Source organism: Strigops habroptila, chromosome 1 (genome assembly GCF_004027225.2).
Source record: "Strigops habroptila isolate Jane chromosome 1, bStrHab1.2.pri, whole genome shotgun sequence".
Classification (NCBI taxonomy): Eukaryota; Metazoa; Chordata; class Aves; order Psittaciformes; family Psittacidae; genus Strigops; species Strigops habroptila.
In genome coordinates, this window is record NC_044277.2 from 4,657,913 (window position 1) to 4,678,142 (window position 20,230).

At 36.8% G+C, this 20,230-nt stretch overlaps 1 protein-coding gene across 2 annotated transcripts in view; it reads left to right on the forward strand.

Moving 5' to 3' along the window:
* TRAPPC9 (trafficking protein particle complex 9) overlaps window positions 1-20,230 on the forward strand; it is a 481,851-nt gene that overhangs the window by 212,376 nt on the left and 249,245 nt on the right. For both annotated transcript variants that reach the window (XM_030504527.1, XM_030504536.2), the window contains exons 20-21: window positions 7,525-7,678; window positions 18,119-18,209. In XM_030504527.1, coding sequence (XP_030360387.1) covers window positions 7,525-7,678; window positions 18,119-18,209 — 245 coding nt within the window. The remainder of the gene's footprint in view (window positions 1-7,524; window positions 7,679-18,118; window positions 18,210-20,230) is intronic.

Here is a 20,230-nt window from a genome sequence, read left to right on the forward strand (position 1 = left end):
AACTGTTGTTTATTTTAAGAAATCTGGAATATGTGAAGGCAGTGTGTGATAGAAGTGTACAGGTTATGGATCTAGGAAGGAAAATTGGGAAAAGAGTGACTGGGAAAAGAATTTGGGTATCACAGTGAATTATCTGAAGGCAAACTTCTACTGCCATGCTGTGGGGAAAGGGCAAATGTTGTCTTTGTGTGTAAAGAAAGAAGACAAGCAAGTATATTGTGAATTAATAATTCAGTATGAATGTAAAGTCTTGTTGTATCTTGAAGTGACAGTCCATGGTAAAATATCTACACTTGCACACTAAGCTATGTATAATTTTACCAAAACATGTTTGAATCACTTAATGAAAAATTTTTACTTCTTTTACAAAAAAGTTATGTGTAAAGCTCTGCATCACTTCATTTCCTCTTGTGTAATCAGTGAGATGGACTGCTTCATGTCATTCTCACCTGTATAGGTTGTTCTGGTGTTCTGAGAACTTTTTGGTTTTGACTAGGACCTCAGTATCTTCTCTGAAGGTAAGTGTTCCAGTGTGTGCCACGTGTTATGGTCATATTCCTTGAAAAGAGGAACATTGCCATCAACTGCATGATTGACTGGGGATTTTTAAGCCTTTTCTCTGAAGAGATAATTGATGAGAAGCTCAACACGACCCAGCAATATATCATGAAAGCCAGCAAGCCAGTGGTGTCCTGGGCTGCAGGTTGAGGGAGGGGATTCTCCCTCTCTACTCCGCTCTGGCGAGACCCCATCTGGAGAACTGCATCCAGCTCTAGGGGCCCCAACAGGAGAACGACATGGACCTGTTGGAGAGGGTCCAGAGGAGGCCATGAACATGATCAGAGGGAAATCTTCTTAATCTTTTCCTGAGAAGATGGAGGAAGCTGGAATGATAACTAGGCATGACTGTAGAATGAGTTGTTTTGGTCTTATTTGTTGTTTCTGGCACAAAATGTTTTTAATTTACGTATGTTTTCTTTTGAACTTCCTGCCATATAAAAGCGATATTGAATTATACAAATGAGCAACTGAATATGAGCATATATCTTTTGAAATTCGTATCTCTGATTATTAATATTCCACCGAGAGAGAGGTAGGAGGTTCAGTATGATATTATTTTGGATAATGAGAGGATTACAATCCTTGCATAGTTCAGCTGTAATAAAGGGAGGATATTCAGCTCCATCTTCAAGTACTATTGTGCTTACTCTTTTCTAGATTTCCTAAAGGTGTGAATGACTATTGATTATTAGTCTCTTGTGCCCCCTATAGAAATTGCTGCATCTATAGAGCAGGCTATTACCTTTATTATTTTACATTTATTATTTCAATAAGTATCTGTTTTGCTGCATAGTGATTGCCATAGAAGTCGAAATTATTGAAACGGGCAAGTGAAAAAGGTGGAAGTTGAAGATAATTGTTCTGCCTCTTCATTTCTATTTCATGGGTTTCAGATTTGGAATTAGGAATGAAAAAGCTAGATTCTCAGCATGCCTAGTATAACCTCATTTAAACAGAAGATTTATGTAGCTAACTATCTCTTAACACTGTTCCATTTTCAAATATTACATTATATACAGTAGGACTGTTCTTTTCTAGTTAATTTTTTATCATCTGAAATGTTGTGGATCAGATAAGTGTAAGGTGTTGAATTTTGCAGACTTCAGCACTATAGTTTGACTTTTATCTCCTCTTCAATTATTTTAAATAAATAATTAAGTTCTAAATGCAAATTTTTTAATTTAATTGACCGTTCCAAGATTAATGGAAAAATTTATCTTTTGCTCTGCATAGTTCAGATATTGAAGCAATCCTTTTTGTTTATGAAGACGGTTTTAGGCCAGGAGGAGAGATCATTACTTACAGGTCACTTGAGCTACTTATTTTTACAGTTGTATTTTATAGTAGTGAATGAAATACAGATTGCAATTCTAAAGCAGTGAAATAATTAGACCTAAAACGAAGGAGTATGTTAATTTGAGTTACTTGGCATTCTGATTTTCATCTAGGAATACATATGTATTCATCTCACAAGAGATTTGATTCTTGAGGTCCCTCTTTGCCTATAAATCATTACATACTTTTTTGTCACTCCCATTTTTTTACATCAGTCCCTGAACTTGTATTTAGGGTGGAATTATATGTACCTGAAACATGATGCTATAAATCTGTTACTGCTGAGATTGCACAATGGAAGTTTCTTTTTTTAAAGTAGGCTTGTCTTTATGCATTTTATTTTTCCTTGTGAAAGTGATAACAATAGTGTCATCCTCACTCTAGCTTCTCCTGAAATTTCAAGTCATTGAATCTACAGGGACTATTTGTTGTATACATAAGCATTTTTTAGAAGTAGTAATGTGGTCTGGCTCTGTGTCCCTACTGTCTGCTTTATATAGGAAAGGAGAATGAGCAGCAAGCATAGTATTGAATAAAGTCTCCAACTGCCTCCTTTCAGCTTCATTATGGAAACAGCTTGCAAACTCATCTCTGGATGACAGTATTTAAATAGTTAGTTAACCATGAGGAAGAGTTTTTCGTTCCTGTTATATTGTTTCTTCCTAAAGATAATTGAATAAGGACTACCTCTAGATTTTATTCTTCCAACCTAAGCAGCATTATTTTATTCACTTAATGAAAGATGAAATCTAGTTATGTTAACCAGATTGCTGCTTTTCTTTTAATACCATGCCTGCTTTTAACCCTGTTTTATTTGGAGAGTGTCACATATTTAATTTTGCGTTATAGATTCATCCTGTTACAAGAGATGAGGACATCTACAGAGCTAAGATGCATCACTGGGGGATAGTGTGTGCGTGGGCCCTGCCCACTCTCTTGCTGGGAGCAAGGGCAGGAGTTTATAGCACTACAGGCAGTACTCCCTTACTGATTTTTCCCCCTATTAATTATATCTGCTACTTGCCGCTTCTGTGAAACTGTTTGTGTTGCTTAATTTTAATGGCTCTGCGTTAGTAAAGAGGGATGTGCAAGGCACTGGCTCAGGAATTGTCATGGTGCCCTTTACAGGAAGTGATTTTTCTTGATAACGAAGTCCTTTCCGTTGTGCATTTCATTGTCAGGACGGAATAAGATTTCCAGTAAAGTTGAAACTCATTTTATGAGAAGTGGTGAAATGAACTGTCCAGTGTCTTTAACAATTCTGTACTGTTACTTTAATAGAACTTCATTGAAATGTCTGCTGCACCATCAGAAGGTTTGTCTTTTTTTTTCCTCTAAGTCATCCTGACAGGAGACGTGAGATGATACCACACAGACATATCATCAGCATTGCCAATGAGCTGACCTTTTCCTCTTCATTCACTTAATTTGTGTTTGAATAATTTGCATCTCTGTAACGATGCTTGGCTGTCTGAGTAGCTGTCACATCGGCTTGGGCTCGTTTCATGACAAAACCCAGTAGTTTCAAAACGCAGTTGTTTCATTATTCATGAAAACTGTTGTTCCTTTATCCCTCCTCCTGCACAAGCAAGGTTAGCAAGAGAGAAACAAAACCTGATTTGCATTTGCAGGATTGGCTATTTAATGTTTTTACATGATGCAGAGTTTCTATACAAATATCTCATGATTTATTGAAAACTCTTCCTGTAGGAAATTTGGATAGCTACCCACGAGGCAAAGAAGGTTAAACTGAAATTCTAGTCCCTTTTGCTAGAGCAATATGTGTTTGGACTTTTGAGTTTTAAAATCCGTTATATTTGTCCTGATATGTAATTGCTTTGAAGAGCAAGGTACTATTCATACAGGTACCCTTGCACAACATGAGCCATTCATTATCCCATTATAATTAGTTGTAAGACAAGGGGTAATGACTTCAAACTTAAACAGGGGAAGTTTAGATTAGATATAAGGAAGAAGTTCTTTACAGTGAGGGTGGTGAGGCACTGGAATGGGTTGCCCAGGGAGGTTGTGGATGCTCCATCCCTGGCAGTGTTCAAGGCCAGGTTGGACAGAGCCTTGGGTGACATGGTTTAGTGCGAGGCGTCCCTGCCCATGGCAGGGGGGTTGGAACTAGATGACCTTAAGGTCCTTTCCAACCCTAACTATTCTATGATTCTATGATCCCATGATCCCAGCTTTGTAATAAATTGAATGCCTGTTTCAGTCAGAGTTGTCTTTTTTTTTAATTCTTTCTGTATAGATCCTATAGATTCTTGTATATCACAACAAACAAGGACAAATTTTGGGGAGAAAAGAAGTGCAGAGAACTCTTGACAAGCAACGGGTTGTAAAGTAACCATAGACAGAAGTGGAGAAAGACTTCTACAGCTAAAATGCATTTCAACTTCAAGATTTTGAGGCATAGTACAGTGAGAAAGTTGGGAGATGTTCAAGGTGATGTTGTCTTCACTGCCTTCTACTTCTTTTAGGATAAAGCCCATGTGATCTCTACAGATCACTTAAAAATTGAAATATGTGGGTTTTTAGTTGGTGATTGTAACCCAAGGTCCAACTTATCTGTTTTCTCCTTCAGTCAACTGGCTTTGGGAATTGTTTGTTCATTTGTTAATACCTCTCTGGTGAAATGCATCTTTTGGGAGAAATCATCACATGAAAATTGAAGCGAAGAAGCTGTGTTTGTGTAGGGGTACATTTCTAAGCATGAGTGACTGATTTAGGTTATGGTATTTATTTTTTTGTATGATTTTTGTGTAAAGCCTTCCAATTTACTACACATTCCATAGGCTGCAGAATAAATACTGAAGCAAAGTTATTGATAAAAAATGCAGAGACAAAACTCAATACAGATATTGTTAGCACAAGAGGAAGAAGAATACTGATGATGAAAGGCATATATGTCTCTGAAAAAGAGCTAGGATTTTATTTTCTCATGCTTTGCTTTGAGTGTAACTATAGTCTCAGAAAACTTTATCTCTATTTGTTGCTTTCTTACTTTCTGACTACATTTGTATTCATAATATTGTTTTGTGTGATATTTTTCTCTCCACAGTTCTCTTTTACTCAGACCTCTTCGCTTTCTAGCTGCCAAGTATGTTGTTGGGGGTGGTTTTGTATCTTCTCATGTGACACATGGTGTCACTGTGCTAAATACAGTATACACGGTATAACTAAAAACATGGTTAAAATAACTGAAAAAATAGTAGAGGTTCTGGGTAGTAGGAGCCCTATTTACTAAAGTTTTCCATTCCTTAGAGCTTAATAAAAATTACTTCAAACAGAGCTGTACAATGAGGCATTGTTAAGAGTAATCTAGGCTATATTCCTGAAGCTGATGTGGATTTATTATAGACTGTTGGGGAAAAAAGTGCTTACATGCATTTTTAATTTCCAGAAAAAAAAAAAAAAATATCACCATATTGCCAGTAATGATCCATTAACAGAGGAATGCATTCTGAATGCACTCAGTTACATATTAAATGTTGGTAGGCAGGAATGCTTTTCTAATATATCATCCACTTAGAAAAGAGTGGCACCATAATGAGGTGAGAGCTATTTTCCAGGTCCATTGGGAGATGGATTCTAATATTTTTGACTGTTCAGAAACCAAGATAATTTGTTGTCAGAATATGACTATAGGTAACTGACTGTGAGTACTTACGTGAGAATTTAAGCAGTACTGTGTACATAATTAAAATCAAGTACTGGGTTTGCATCTGCTCCTGTACCACAGAGTGATGAAGTAAGTTCGGAAACAAAGACAAAAATTATTTTGGAATCTTCTAGTTGTCTCTGTCTTCCACATGCGTTGCCCATGCAGAATCCAGGAAACTCAACCTGCATTTGCAGAATCAAATCATACTTCAATGCCAGTAAGACTTGATGTTGTTAGTCATAGTTTCAGGCCTGATTTTTAAAAACCCACTCTATAGATTTTATCTGGGTGTTTTTCATTACATTCTTTCTGGCTTGATTCTGGCAGTTACTGTGGTGATACACTTTTGTAGCTCATGTTAGCTTTTTTATATGCCCAGCACTTGATGGTCTTTGCATGCAAATGAAGAACTCTTAATGATCTCTTGCTGTAGAAAAATAACCAAAACAGAAACATCCCCTTAGAGAGGAACAGATTCATTCCTCTGCCTTTTTTGATTTTTCAAATGTGAAGATCAGCAAAGATGTGGACTGCAGGAGAAGGAGTTTATAGAAATAGTAATTGTGCCACCTTTGTCTCACTGCTGTGTTTGTACTTCTTAATGATGAAGGTAGTCTTGGAACATTAACAGCTTCTCTTTAGAAGTCAGTTTTTGCTCAGGGTGAAACATGATGGGCCTATTTGAATTCATCTTTCCACAGTAAACTTCATAAGCTCTAGATTATTCCTTGTTTTTGTAATTGCCGTGTATCTTCTCCCAGTTTCTTTTAGGGTCAAGCTTCTCTGAAATGAATACTAATTATAGAAAATTTCTTTTGGTCTGGGGGGATTTCAAAGTCTTTTCTTGTTGACTTTTGTTCCTAGTTTTTTCCTTTTGCAGCATTTATAGAATATGTTTCCCTCTTTATACGTAGAAATAGATAAAGGAACAAGAGTAATCCTGTGTTTTTGTGAAATGCCCTTCCCATACCCCTTCTTAGATTGTAGTTGCATTTCATTGTGAATGGTTTTCAAAGCTGTTGCTTGATCTTTTGTTTTCCTTAAGTGCAAAGTCATCTCAAGAGCAATATATTTTAATTCTTCCCTAATTATTTTTCTATTTCAGACGATTCAGGAAATTAAAGCTGTTTTGGCAGCACAGTATATTAGATCTGCTATAACCACATTTCATGTGATGTGAGCTGGTCTAAATTCCCTTTTATATTAGATTAGTGATTCTAATTTAGCATATAAATATTTAGTATGCGTTACAGCATAATATATTTAATTTAATTTGCCTTTATGCCTTACCGTACATTTAATAAAGCAATTATTTAACCATTTACTACCAATGAATTATACTATGATATTGAAATTAATATTGTCTGTAATTCATGAAGATATATTAAGCAACATGGAAGTATCTTCTTACAGAAGAAGACAAGGGCCACATTTAGGCCCTAGTACTGTGGTTATTTTGTCTTTTCTTCGTGGGTTTTATATGGAAATTTTTAGAGGAAAATTTAGGAAGTTGGCTTGTAAAACTAGTGAAGTGTACATGGTTTTCCAAGTGTGTTACTGTTCACTTCAGGAAACTCTTTTGTCTTATGTCTTAAACACATATGGAGCTTTTACATCCCAAGAGTGATGGCAAATGAACCTCAGTAGAACCACAAAAAACATCGACTGATTGCAACTGCAGAACAGATGACTTGTGTACCAGTCACAAAAGCATTAAGATGTTGATTGATGATTTGTGAAAAATCTTACCATCTTCAATAGGGTTAGACTTCTCTTTTCAGTAGCATAAATCATCTGGGTTATGTATCATTAGTACATAGGCTAGATGCCACTGAGACTAATCTGTTATAGTGCTTGGTTTTACAGTGGTCTGCATTTTCTGCAAAAGTAATATCTGTAAAATTGATATAGTAACAATCCCATCTTTATCCTTCTTTCTTTTCCTTTTGCTCCAGTATGGCTATCCAAGTTGACAAGTTCAATTTTGAGAGCTTCCCAGAATCCCCTACCGATGGGACACAGTTTGCAAATGCAAAGCAGCTGGAAGAAGAAAGGCAACAAGCAAAAGGACTGGAGATTAACAGCAAGCTGGATATTTGCTGGAAAATTATATCCTTTCATAAATACTTGCTTTAAAAATACATAAATAGTGCCCTATGACACATATTTTGTAATTCAACTCACTTTATAGCAGTGTTACTGAAAAGAAACGTAATTAGAACTATGAAGCTTGTCATAATTATAGACTCTTTAAGGTTAATTGTGCTGTATATTATTTGGACGATGCTTGGATTTTACTATAACGGCTTTTCCTGAGTCATTGAGCCTGCCATAAACCCTGTGTGTTTTTCCCAACTTTTAGGGAACTGAGGAAGAACAGTTCAGATTGACAAGTAGTAGTTTAATAGGGTCAAATTTTTCTATTCTCCCCCACACTGAGTAACTGAATCTTGAAGAAATATATGAAGCTGGATTTGGACAGTTTTCATATATTTAATTAAATTTGAGCAAATCAGAATGTATTAAAATAATTTATTTTGGAGTCCTCTTTACAAATCTAGTTTTTAAGGTTTAGAAAGGACTTGCATGATGCCTTAGTCATTCTAAACATAAAATCCCCATAATCATTCTAAATGCAGTAAAATATTGCCTTAGTACTATTAATGAGAAATTACATTTGGTATTGAGTTCAAATAAACCAATGATGTAGCAGTAAATTTAATGATTTCCATAAAAAAATCTTCTGCTTGGCTTGTCAGAAATACATTTTTTCATGGTTTTCATCAGTGAAATGTTCTGTTCAGCCAACAGCCCCCCAAGCCATGTGTTGATACTCAGCATGTTCCAGGAAATTTTTATTTTCACTCAGATCATCCTCAAATTCATGTGATAGTGGGTGGCAGGAAATGAAAGAAGAGTGGCAATCAAATCATGCTTTATCTTTTTGTACTTTTAATTGTAGTTTTATCTCACGATCTGAAATGACTTTTCATTACTAATTATTAAATTAGCTGCTCAGGGTTTGTCAAAGGCAAGACGCGAGACATAAATGAGATTCTCAGTGCCATGTTCTGTCCAGGCTTTCTAAGCAACATTTCAGAGAGAGTTCTGTTTATCCAGAGAATGTTGATATTTAACCAGAACTCATTCAGAAAATTCCTGTGTTATGGAAGGATTTTCTTTGATAGCATACTTGAATTCCTACACTAGAATTAAATGCATAGTTGTAATAATTTTGTCAGGGTGTAAAAATACATTCATTTCTGTTGCTGAGCAACACTGTTTACATCCATTCCATGTTCCGTATTTAAACCCAATTTTGATACCAAAGCCATCATGGCTGACATTTAAGTCAGTACCTCAGCAAGGCAGTAGGACAAGGCATGAATTCTTTGTGTTAAATTCAGTGCAAGAATTAGTTTCTGTGTTTTTAAGGTTTGTCATGAATGTTCTCTGTGTTCTTAGAAGTAAAACTGTTCTAATGCAAGGAAGTGAGTTGCACACGTGCTTAAAAACTCTTTGAGAAACGAGTACATCGTTTTCCAGATAACATGGCCTGACTAGAATCAGTTTTTCTCATCCTTTTATTTATTACAACAGCATTTAGATGGGAACCAGTAAAACCAAGAATTCTCCTTCTCAGTTCTGCTAAGTTTGAGAAACTTCGTGTCTGTGACATCTGTCTTTTAATCAGAATAATTTGACACTGACCAAGAGAGTTTATTTCAGACATACTGACAGGCAGATGCATGGAGAAAGGGATGGATAACTTAACTGTATAAGCCTTGTTTTCCTTCAGAAGCCAGCCTAAATGTAGCCAGGAGATAAAAAGTATTTGCAGAAATACAGTGGGATATAGTGGCTTATATTTCTTCCTAGAGAAGGCATTTTTGCAAAAAGTCTTTTGAATGGTAGAACAATGAGATCTCTTTGGTGTCTACTGTCTTTGAACTACTTTCTCTGCCAAGTGTATGCATGAGAAGAGGAATGTATATTTTAGAGAACACAGTTGAGATAATGTTGTTGTATACAATCTTATATTGTTTACACGGGAGAGGCTATATTATTTAGCTTGCAATTACTTATATTCTTAACTGCTTTTGTTGATACCATATGAAAGCGTCACATAAAGGTGTCTTCAAATTTCAAGTATGTGGATTACATTGACTGCAGTGAAAAGTTAGTTATATGGAACTCCTGCGAGGGCCAAGAATAGTTCACAAAGGATGAGGATTTCAGGCTATATTTGTATGTCTTGAGGAACACCAGAAGTATTTTCCAGCATGGAAAGTCCATTTTTCCATGTTTTATCCATTGAAATATTCAGGGTTTCAAGTGATGAGATTTTCAGTGGTTCATTTGTGGAAGTAGTGTAAATCTTGATCTATTTTCATATACTTTTGGAGGGCTGAAGGCACAAGGTAAAGACAACACAGTTTATTATGCAGTTCAACTTTTGTACATTTTTGATAGAATTAAAATTATTAGGAAAATAGACCTTATGAAAAAGCTTACTGCCATGCCGTTCCAATTAAGAAACATTGTGGAATAATGTAATCTAGTGTATCTTTCATATTATATTTGTATCGAGAGCATTTAAATTAAGAACATGCTGTCTTGGTTTTTAGCATCTGTTAGATGGCATCTGGTATCAGTGCAACAACTGGAGTTTGTTTTAACACAGGATTTGAACAGACGGAGCACATGTGTTCAGGTGGCTAATATTTTCAAATTATGCTTCTTTTCATATTTTCTAAATATTTTTGAACAAAATTTACATTTTCTTCAGGGATTTTCTATGCATTCTGATGCATGGATCAAGACATTGGTACTAAATGTCCTTTGAAGTTTCTAGAGTGCTGTGTCTCTTGCTGAGTACTCTGAAGATTTTAATCTTGTATCTGAATTCTTCAAAATCTTGAGTTAAGAAACATCATGTTCCCCTTGTGGAAGATGAAGGGCAGGTTAAACTCCTCTTTGTGGTCTTTACACTCTCTGTGCTAGACCCACCATAGATTATTACTCTTCAAAGTATTCTATCGATTTGTGCCATCTACATTTTGACTTCAGAAATTCAAATATCTTCAGGATTAATTCAGAGAATATGGTTACATGCAAGTGGTCCTCATTTTTAGAAGCTTAAACAAAGATTTATCAATGTTCAGATGGTGGAAGGGATTCTTCACAGGACACAGAAAGGTTTTGGTAGGAGTAGCATCAAGATGTTATTTATGTTTCAGTTTCATATTTATTTTAGTTTGTCATAACTCTTGCTGCTGCCTAATGAACAGTCTTTCCCTGTGTTCTAGTTCTGGATGCCTCTTGTCACCCTCCTGATGAAGTGAGGTAAGAACATCTTTGCCAGCAGACTTGCTGAGTCTAGTGAGTCTGGCTTTAACTTGGTGCCTTGCAGGATGAACCCCACAGCCTGTAGAACAGTGCAAGAAGGGGGAAGCATGGACAGGAGAAAGTGATATGTTAAGATCACTGAATCTACCCTGAATTTTGATAAAGCCCATGTCAGATGCTTACAAAAGGGCTTGCAAAAGCATGCGGAGGAGGAATTAGAGGTCTGTGCAGCTTCACAGCTCTGCTGTCATTAGGATTTCAGACAGTGGGTAGCTTGCGTGAACAGGGTGCACTGACAAGTGGGTATGGTTTATTTAGGGAGGTTGTGCAGAAGTGATGAGGAGGGATTGTTGTGTTCTGTGTAAAGGGTGGCTGAAGTGTATGGGGAATCATTAGGAAATGAGGGATGGGCCAGTTGAAAGCTTTTGGATCAAGGACAGAGGAGTCCAACAGAGTGGTACCGTGCGCATTTGTTACAGACCACCCAATCAAGAATCAAAGCTGGATGAACTATTCCTTTAACAACTGGAAGAAGTCTTCCAATCGTGGATTAGATTTCTGGAGTACTTTAAGGACACTTTATGTGTACAGGTCCTGGATGGCTTGATTTGGCTTGTGCTGTGCAGGGTCTTCAAAATAATGAAGATCCAGTGGGAGGATCTTCAACTTAGGTTTGCTTAGGGCTTCCAGGGGCAACCTTCTCAAAGCCCAAGAGTTGTAGCAATCACCAAAGTACATCTGACTCTTCAAGCAAGGCATATCACAAGGTGACTGTAGTAAGTTGCAGGCAGGTAAATTCTGGTTGAGTACTAGGAGAAACCCTTTTTACAATGGGGATGCTCAAATAGTAGATCGAGTTAACCGAAAGTTCTGTAAAATTGATGTCTTTGAAGATACTGAAAAATTCTGGACAAGGCCTTGAACAACTTGATGCAATTTCAATATTTCCATGCTTTGAGCACAGGGTTGGACAGTGACTTGGAAATTTCAATATAAATTATTCCGTGATTTGTGCAGCCGTGGGTCAGAGAATGACTATTGAAAACTAAACTTCTTTTCCTCCGCGTCTCCTGCTGTCCCCAGGTTTGATTGCAGCCAAAGAACTTTTTGAATGTACTGTGAAAGAATTGCTATTTCAATGAAATGAGACTATAACACTTTGGAGTAATTTTCTTGAAAATACTCTAAACCTGGCCATAACAGCCTTGAAAACATGAGACTTCCAGCACCACCTTAAATACCATGTCCCAACTTTAACTTTTCTAATGGTTAGGAATTTTTTCTTACTTCAGCATTAATTTCTGTGATTTAGATGAAGCCTGTCCTATTTGCCAAGTTTTCTTACAGTTTTGAAATTGTATTGTGTGCCCCTTCCTCCGTTTTCTCTTTTCTGTATTTAAACTGAATTGCCAACATTTTTTCAAAGCCCATTTGCTTTCAATCATATTGCTGATCTTGTTCTGCAGTATAGCTATATTTTTCTCACTGTGTGGGATCCAAAGCTGTAAGCAATACTTCAGGTGAGGTTTTTCATAGAACAAAAGCTATACCTTCCATGTTTGACATACAATGGTTGCTCTGAGAACTATTCTTGACTTGTTTTGCAAGTTTTCTATGTCTGATTCATTTATTTTCTTTTGTGGTCCAGTATAACTGACTGAATAATTATTCCCAACTTCCATTTATAGATTTGTTGATTCCTTCCAGGGTGATACTTGAAACTTTTCTTCACTGAATTTCATCTAAGTGATCTTTATAAGTTCCATTCAGTTATTAGATTTGTTAATGCTGACATCTTTTCCAAATACATAAATTTTATTAATGTTTTTTTATTTCACCATGTAAGTAGCCAATCAGAATGTTGAAATTGCTATGTATTGGCCAGGACCTTGAGTCATTTCATTTGATATGCTGTCCGGATTTGAAAGCAACCCACTGATAACTGTTACTGAAATTTACTTTTCTGTTTGTCTGTTCAGCTTTTGATGACTTTATCTTCATCATAATTACGAATCATTAGTTATGAGAATATTACATGCTGTAGATCTTTTGTACATCTGTAAAAGTTTCCTTAGAAATACTTTAGTTGGATGGAGCTTTACATTTCCATGCAGCTTCTTAGCATCAGCAATCGTTTGCAAAAGTAACTATTATTTCAGAACCTCAGTAACTGCATGTAATTAGTTTAAGTAATAAAACACCACAGTAATGATCAAGCAGAAACCTTAAAATATGACTAAGGCTACTGCTATAAGTAAATTGTGATCATTAATCATTTAAATTTCTTTTTCATTAGTATAATTTCTCTTTATGAACATTTGCTAATTAGTTTATGGTTGTGTACACGCTTCCACCTGTATTTATTTGCAAAGGAACTGAGAAATATGTTATTGCAAATAAATCTGTTTAGAGGAATGCAAGATGTGGAATGCTGCAGAGGGAAAAAACGTGAGTAACTTTAAGATATAAAGCATTTTAAAAAATGTATTACCTTTTTAAGCAGTAGGTTTTGGACAACATGCTGTGTAATCATTGTGGGTACCCAACTACACGTTAGACAATCAAGGTAGTATAAAAGAGCAAAGTTTTCGTTGGGGGCATAACCAGTTCATTTTACTGTCATTCAGGTTTTCAGCATGAAACATTTTTTATCACATACAGTCTGTTGCCAAAGCAATATTAAATAATGATGCCTACAATGAAAAATTAGGTTTTGATTTTTATTTTTTTTCTTAAACAGCATCTGGTGATTGTGTGTTCTTTGGCTCTGAGGCCCCCATTGAAACTCATTTCATTGCGCAGATGAAAATGTCTTGAACTGCCAAATGTGAACAGTTGCACCGGAAACTGGAAGTCAACTGTTTCAGTCGTGGCTGATTCATTTGTTGTTAATAACATAGATTTGACTGTTGGAAATGAGGCCTGAGTCAACAAAAGCGTTTAGCAGTCTGACTCTGACAGAAGAGAGGGTTTGTAATCCCAGTGAGATTATAGCGGAATGTTTGGAGGTTTCATAAAGTAGATAGATTCTACAAGGTCATACTTAACTTTTGCAGTCCGAACTTCCATTTATCTGTGCATTTTTTCAATGAATTTTAAATTCTGGATCTTTCACTTTTGTCTTTTATCAGATTTGACTTTGAGCTAAGAATGAAAGGGTATATTGACAGTCACTGTTCCAACTGCTTTGCTTTCATTTACTTCTGAAGGCTTGTCTTAGGAAATAGGCAAACGCTTGAGTTAAGCTTTTCTCTTTTTCCTCTGAAATTTTATTGCTACATATTTTGGTTGCTTTTCATCTCCAAGGTGATGAGTTTGCTACAATGTTCAGTTTGTACTTGCACTATAATGAGCAATTTTGTATAATTGCCTGATATATAGTAGGAGACAAAGATCAATAATCTGAAATTCTGTGCTATTTGTGTCTATTAGGAGTGGTTAGGCCATACGAACTATACTGAGTTTCTCTGTCTACTTCATTGATTTTTTTGCTTTGAATCTCTTTGGCAGCAGAGTGTAAGGTGAATTAGATGCTTAGTGAACTCTGTGGGCAAAACTTTGGATACTCATTAAAAGCCTAAATTTTTGAGTGATATTTTTAAAGCACCTTATCTGAATCACTTGATGCAAGTTGGGCATTTGCATTATGTCTGAGCCTATTTTGCCATACCTTTGCGGCAGCCTGAATACCGCACTGAATGCCGCTGGCATTCTTGTTGCGGAGTAATCTGAAGAGGGCAAGGCTGCACTGATTACACAGTAATTTAGGTTGGAAGGAACCGCCTCTGGTCTGTTACAACACCCTGCAACTTGTGTCTGTTGGCCCTCTTTCTACTACTGTGCTCCTCCAACAAAAGTCTGGCTCCATCTTCTGTATACCCTTTCCATATTTCTCCATAGCTTTTCTTCTCAAGACCAAACAAACCCTGTTCTCTCAGGGTTTAATATGTTACATGCTCCACCTCTCTAATCATCTTGGTAACTCTCTAGAGAATTTTATCCCATATTTCCTTGTCCTGAACTGGGAAAGTCAGACTGGACACAGGGTGTAAGAAGTGTAGGTATGTCATTTTTTATTAGTTGAGGTATAGCTTTGGATACTTTTTGCACCCAATCTAAGAAGCAGTTGGTTTCAGAAATAATCAGGAGCTGTATTGAATTTGAAATTTAAAAATGTGTTTTCCTTCTGAGTTATAGAATTGTAGAATAATTTATGTCGGAAAAGACCTTTAAAATAGTCAAGTCCAGACGTTAACCTAGCACTGCCAAATCCACCACTAAACTGCCAAATTACGAGTCTTTTAAATACCTCCAGGGGAGGTGACTCCACCACTTCCCTGGGCAGCCTGTTCCAATGATTGACAGCCCTTTTGGTGAAGATATTTTTCCTAGTATTCAATCTAACCTCCCCTGGTGCAGCTTGAGGCTGTTTCCTCTTGTCCTGTCACTTGTTACTTGGGAGAAGAGGCCAACTCCCATCTCGCCACAACCTCCTTTCAGGTGGTTGTAGAGATAAGGTCTCCCCTCAGCCTCTTTTTCTCCAGGCTAAAAACCTCAATTCCCTCGGCTGCTTCTCATAAGACTTATGCTCCAGACCCTTCATCAGCTTCGTTGCCCTTGACTAGACCCGCTCCAGCACCTCAAAGTCTTTCCCAGAGTGAGGGGCCCAGAACTGAACACAGGATTCGAGGTGCAGCCGCACCAGTGCCCAGTACAAGGGGACAATCACTGCCCTGGCCCTGCTGGCCACACTGGTGCTGATACAGGCCAGGGTGCCATTGGCCTTCTTGGCCACCCAGGCACAAGCTGGCTCATGTTCAAGTGGCTGTAGACCAACACCCTTAGGTCCATTTCTGCTGAGCAGCTTTCCAGCCACTCTTCCCCAAGCCTGTAGCATTGCATGGGGTTGTTGTGGCCCAAATGCAGAACCCGGCACTGAGCCTTGTTGAATCTCATCCAATTGGCCTCAGCCCATAAATCGAGCCTGTCCAGATCCCTCTGCAGATCCATGTGAATCTGCTTTGATAGCATTTACCAACCAGAAAGGATGGAGAATCACCTATTTTATAGTCATTCTATAATGGTATCTGAGACATTAAGCTTTCCATGGAGCTTTAAGCAGTAAAAATTTGCAATATTCCAGGCACCAATGTGAGCCAGTTAAGTTAGTTTAATGTTACAGTTAATGGCAGCCACTCTGTTTTAAAATGTCTTTTAAATACTGCCTTTTTATTAGTGTTTTCTCTCACTTATATTCCTTACATTAAGGATGTGATAAGAGGATTATTTATCTGTTCTTTCTGTGGAGTAATCCAAGTTATGTATTCTCTATCCTATAGTTTGGTTTATGGAAATTATTCTATTGTGCTGGTGTTCTGGGTCTTATTTTTCAGCAGCAATGTTTTTCGGAGGTGGTATTCTGCTGCATTCAGTTTTCCAATGCTTTTTTTAATGGTGTTTACAGCTTTCAGACTATAGGGTTTGTGAATTCTTCATTTGTAGTCCTTTTAGGGGGAAAAAATAAAAAAGCTATGTAAGACATTTTTCAAGGCATAATGAGAATATTAAAAACATTGTGAGAATGCTCTGCAATATATATCGATTTTTCTCTTTTATCATCTCCTTGAGCTCTTGAGTCGCAATCACTAATTGTTAGATCTCAAGGCTTTTCTTTTACATCTCATGGAGAGCCTGTAAAATTATGTCCTGTGGTAGAAATTAATCCGCAATACTTGTTAATTTTCTTTTAAATGACACAGATAGGAACATACTTTATCAGTCAGATGATGTGCCTCTCTTTCCAGAGTTGTGCAGAAAAAGGACTGATCGCATTTAGGAGCTGTTTATAATAGGTATTATTCTATTTTTTAAATCTGTTTTTGGGGAACATGGTTCCAGTACTTTTGGAGTTGTTGATTGAAACCTTAATTAAGCTTGCGAGGAGCTTAGCTTTTAGTTAGGGTGGGACACCACTTCACTTATGGTTGTTTCATTTGAAGATTGTGAAGTTGGGAAGGGAACGCTTTCAAGTCTCAGAGAGGATCCTGCCTCTCTCTTGAGTTTTGTTCCTGTGTGATGCTCCCATTCTGGGAAAGCATGAGCCAAGCTTTAAAGACAATAAAGGTTTTGCCAGGGATGTTCTAGTGTAAGCACACCAAAGCTCATACGCTGTATTTGCATCCATGAAGGAGCTGTGCTTGCTCCACCTCCTTCTTCCTCTCAGCCTGGCTGAGATAGGGGCTTCTTGTGGTACAAAATTGTGCCAAAGCCACTGAATGCAGCTTTGGCCAAATACAGAATGGTGCTGGCATTTGCATGTGCTTCAAAGCCCTTTGCATTCAGTGCCTCTCAAGTCAGGGAATTAGGAATCCAGTGCTTTTCCTGTTACAAATACATGCTATCTTCATCGATGCATCACATGAAACTATTATTAATTTGTTTCAATAGATAATACTAATTTTGTATTACATTGGATATTGCCTATGCTTTTATTTTAGTGCTTGTGTAACCTGTTTTGAAGCCTTTCAAAAACAGCGATTCTACTTTCCCCAACAGTTTATTTCCGTGCTTCACTGTCCTTAAGAGTAAGAAAAAATTCCTATTTTTTTTCTTGTTTCAGTCTGATCTGGTTTCTGAGCTCATACAGGAGTGAGTAGAAAGGGAAGCTTGCAGGTTATGTGCCTGTGTGATTCTGGTATAATGTTTGTCCTCGATAACGACATTGTCGCTGCATTGTCTAATGTCCCTGTACTTCCACGGAACTGGCACTGAGCCAGCATTCAAAGTTATCCTTGCGCCCATTTGTTCTTTTTTTCCTATTGCCCTATTAAATTTTATCCTTTTATTCTGAGATTGCTTTTACTATGTCATTTTGAACTCTGATCTTGCACCACATCGTTACAGGTTCTGCATTTTTACAGCTTCCAGCCTTTTCTCCCCTTGTGTTTTACTGTGGTTCAAGTACATCTTATCTTTGCATTTTCATACTTAACGTTTCTGAGTGGAATTAAATTTTATATTCTGAAGATAGCAACTTCTCTAATTATTATTGTTAGTAAATTCATGGGTTAATAAACCAAATATGTAACATTAACCTTTACTGAATTGCTAGCTTGCAGTTTTGATATGCAATAATAAAAGTTGTATGTATTACATGCTCTTTTTCTCTCTGAAACAAAGTTTTCCTTAATTCCAATTTACCCTTCCTTGAAGCGTGAAGGGGAAGCAAGTGTGGAAGGCGTCCTTAATCAACTGGTCCTGGAGCATCTACAGTTGGCTCCTCTCCAGTGGGGTGAGTAGTGTCAAAATCTATTGATGATCTTTTTAGAGGAGATACTGGCTTGTAATTTTTAGCAGGATGAGAATGATAATGTTTTCATTTACTGCCAATCTATGGTACAGGAGAATTTGCTAGGAATTGTATTTTCCTTTAGATGTTTTAGTTAGCTGAAGATAAACCTAAAATTGATATCTATTTTATTTTAAGTATTGCTGTTCAGTGAGAGTAAATTTGAAACCTGAGTATGCACTTTTCCCTGTAATTTGCAGTCCTAGTTGTGTTGTATGAGAGTTGGCTGCTACTTACATTTTTTCTTTGCCTGACAGTGTGTGGTTTTAAAGTAATTTCTTTAAAATATTTTCATATGGTATTGTAATACAAGTTTTGGAGTATTTCTTACCATGATCTAGAAATTTGCATTGCTGACTTTTTAGGTACAGAAAAGTTGATATGCTGTCTAGTGGAGAAGAACAGTTTTGCATTTAGGATGATGTTCCAATGATGAAATATTGGATAAATTTGATTTTGAAGAGTCGTAATAATGTGACTTCTGTTGAGGTTCTCATCAAGGCTATTCAGAGGCTTTGGAACATGGGATATTTTATTGCCAACACTTCTATGTCAATTACAAGTTTCAGAAAAAGTCCCCAGTTCATCAATTTAACTCTATACTCATATTTTAATGAATTTGGTGACTGAGGTAGGACCAGTTTTAAGGAACAATGATCCATCGCTATTGTCATTATTAACTAGTAAAACTAAAATGACCTCAAACTCTAGTATTTGTTTACTCGGAAATGCTTGAGGTTTTTTCAACCATGTGGACCATCATCAACTCATATGTTAAAATTTGTAAGCACTTTGTTTATAGGTGAGAAGATAAAACTGGTAGTAGTTTCAAGTTGGTTGTTGTAAACATGTCAAACTGTCTCTGAAACCATGTTTATCTGGCCTTTTTCTTCAGAGAAGTCAAGGATTTGGTAGCCCTTACTTGTATGACTGGCCTTGGCTATGATTGCCCTGGTCTTCGTCAGTGAAACAAGTGGTTTGTGTCAGATGTGTGTTGTTGAGCTCAGACAGGTCATTTGGGAGTCATTTGAGTTCTGCAGAGTGGCGTTGACCTTCAATGGGTGTGTAACTTGGGTTCTGTGTTTGAAAATCTTCCCTTGGCACTTCTGCATGGTAGATAGCCTTAAGGATGAAAACCATAGTTTCTTTCTTCTTCAATTTCCTTGGGTTTCTTCTTTATTTAATTTTTTTTTGTAATGCTAAATTCTACTATTTTCTTAGTAAAAGAGGCTTTTAGAATCATAAAATTGTATCCAATATTCTTGTCTAAATGACGATATTCGTAGGTACTTTGATGCGCTAGTTGAAAAACACATTCGTAGCGCTGATTCACAATAAAATCTGATTATCCGTGGAGCTGGTAATTTCTCAGGCCATTGCTTAATTCAGTTAAAGAGTCCTGGTTACTTTAGTGTTCAGAGTGTATGAACACCACCAGAACTCTGTGATATTCTCTGCCTCATAACTGCAGAATCTTTCAAAGCACAATCTCTTGGCCGTTTGTGGCCTAACTGTTAATTTTCTGTATTAAATAAAGAAGGGAAAGTGAGATCCTCTGTGATATCAAATACTTGGTTTGCAACAACTTGTATATAATATTTTCTATTTGGAATGTTGTGGTGGCAGAAAATACAGTTTTAGCAGAAATCTGCTGTATTTTTTTTTGTCTAATATTTTCTCTATCTAAAATTGCTATTAATATATTGTCTGTTTTGTGTAACACGAAAAATATGAAGGTGTGGCACTGCAGAGATCATTGAAGAGGACATTTTGATTAAATGCCTGATTCAACTTGAAAACAACAGCAAAAAAAAGAAATAAAAACATTGGAGAATTTTTAGTTTCTTTTAATTAACCATAATTTCAAATATTCAGCATTTAAATCTTTGCAAGTTGTTTTCCCAGTGTTGTAGCCAGGTAGTCCTACCTGCACTCATCATGAGAAGAGCTACTGCGGTCCCTCC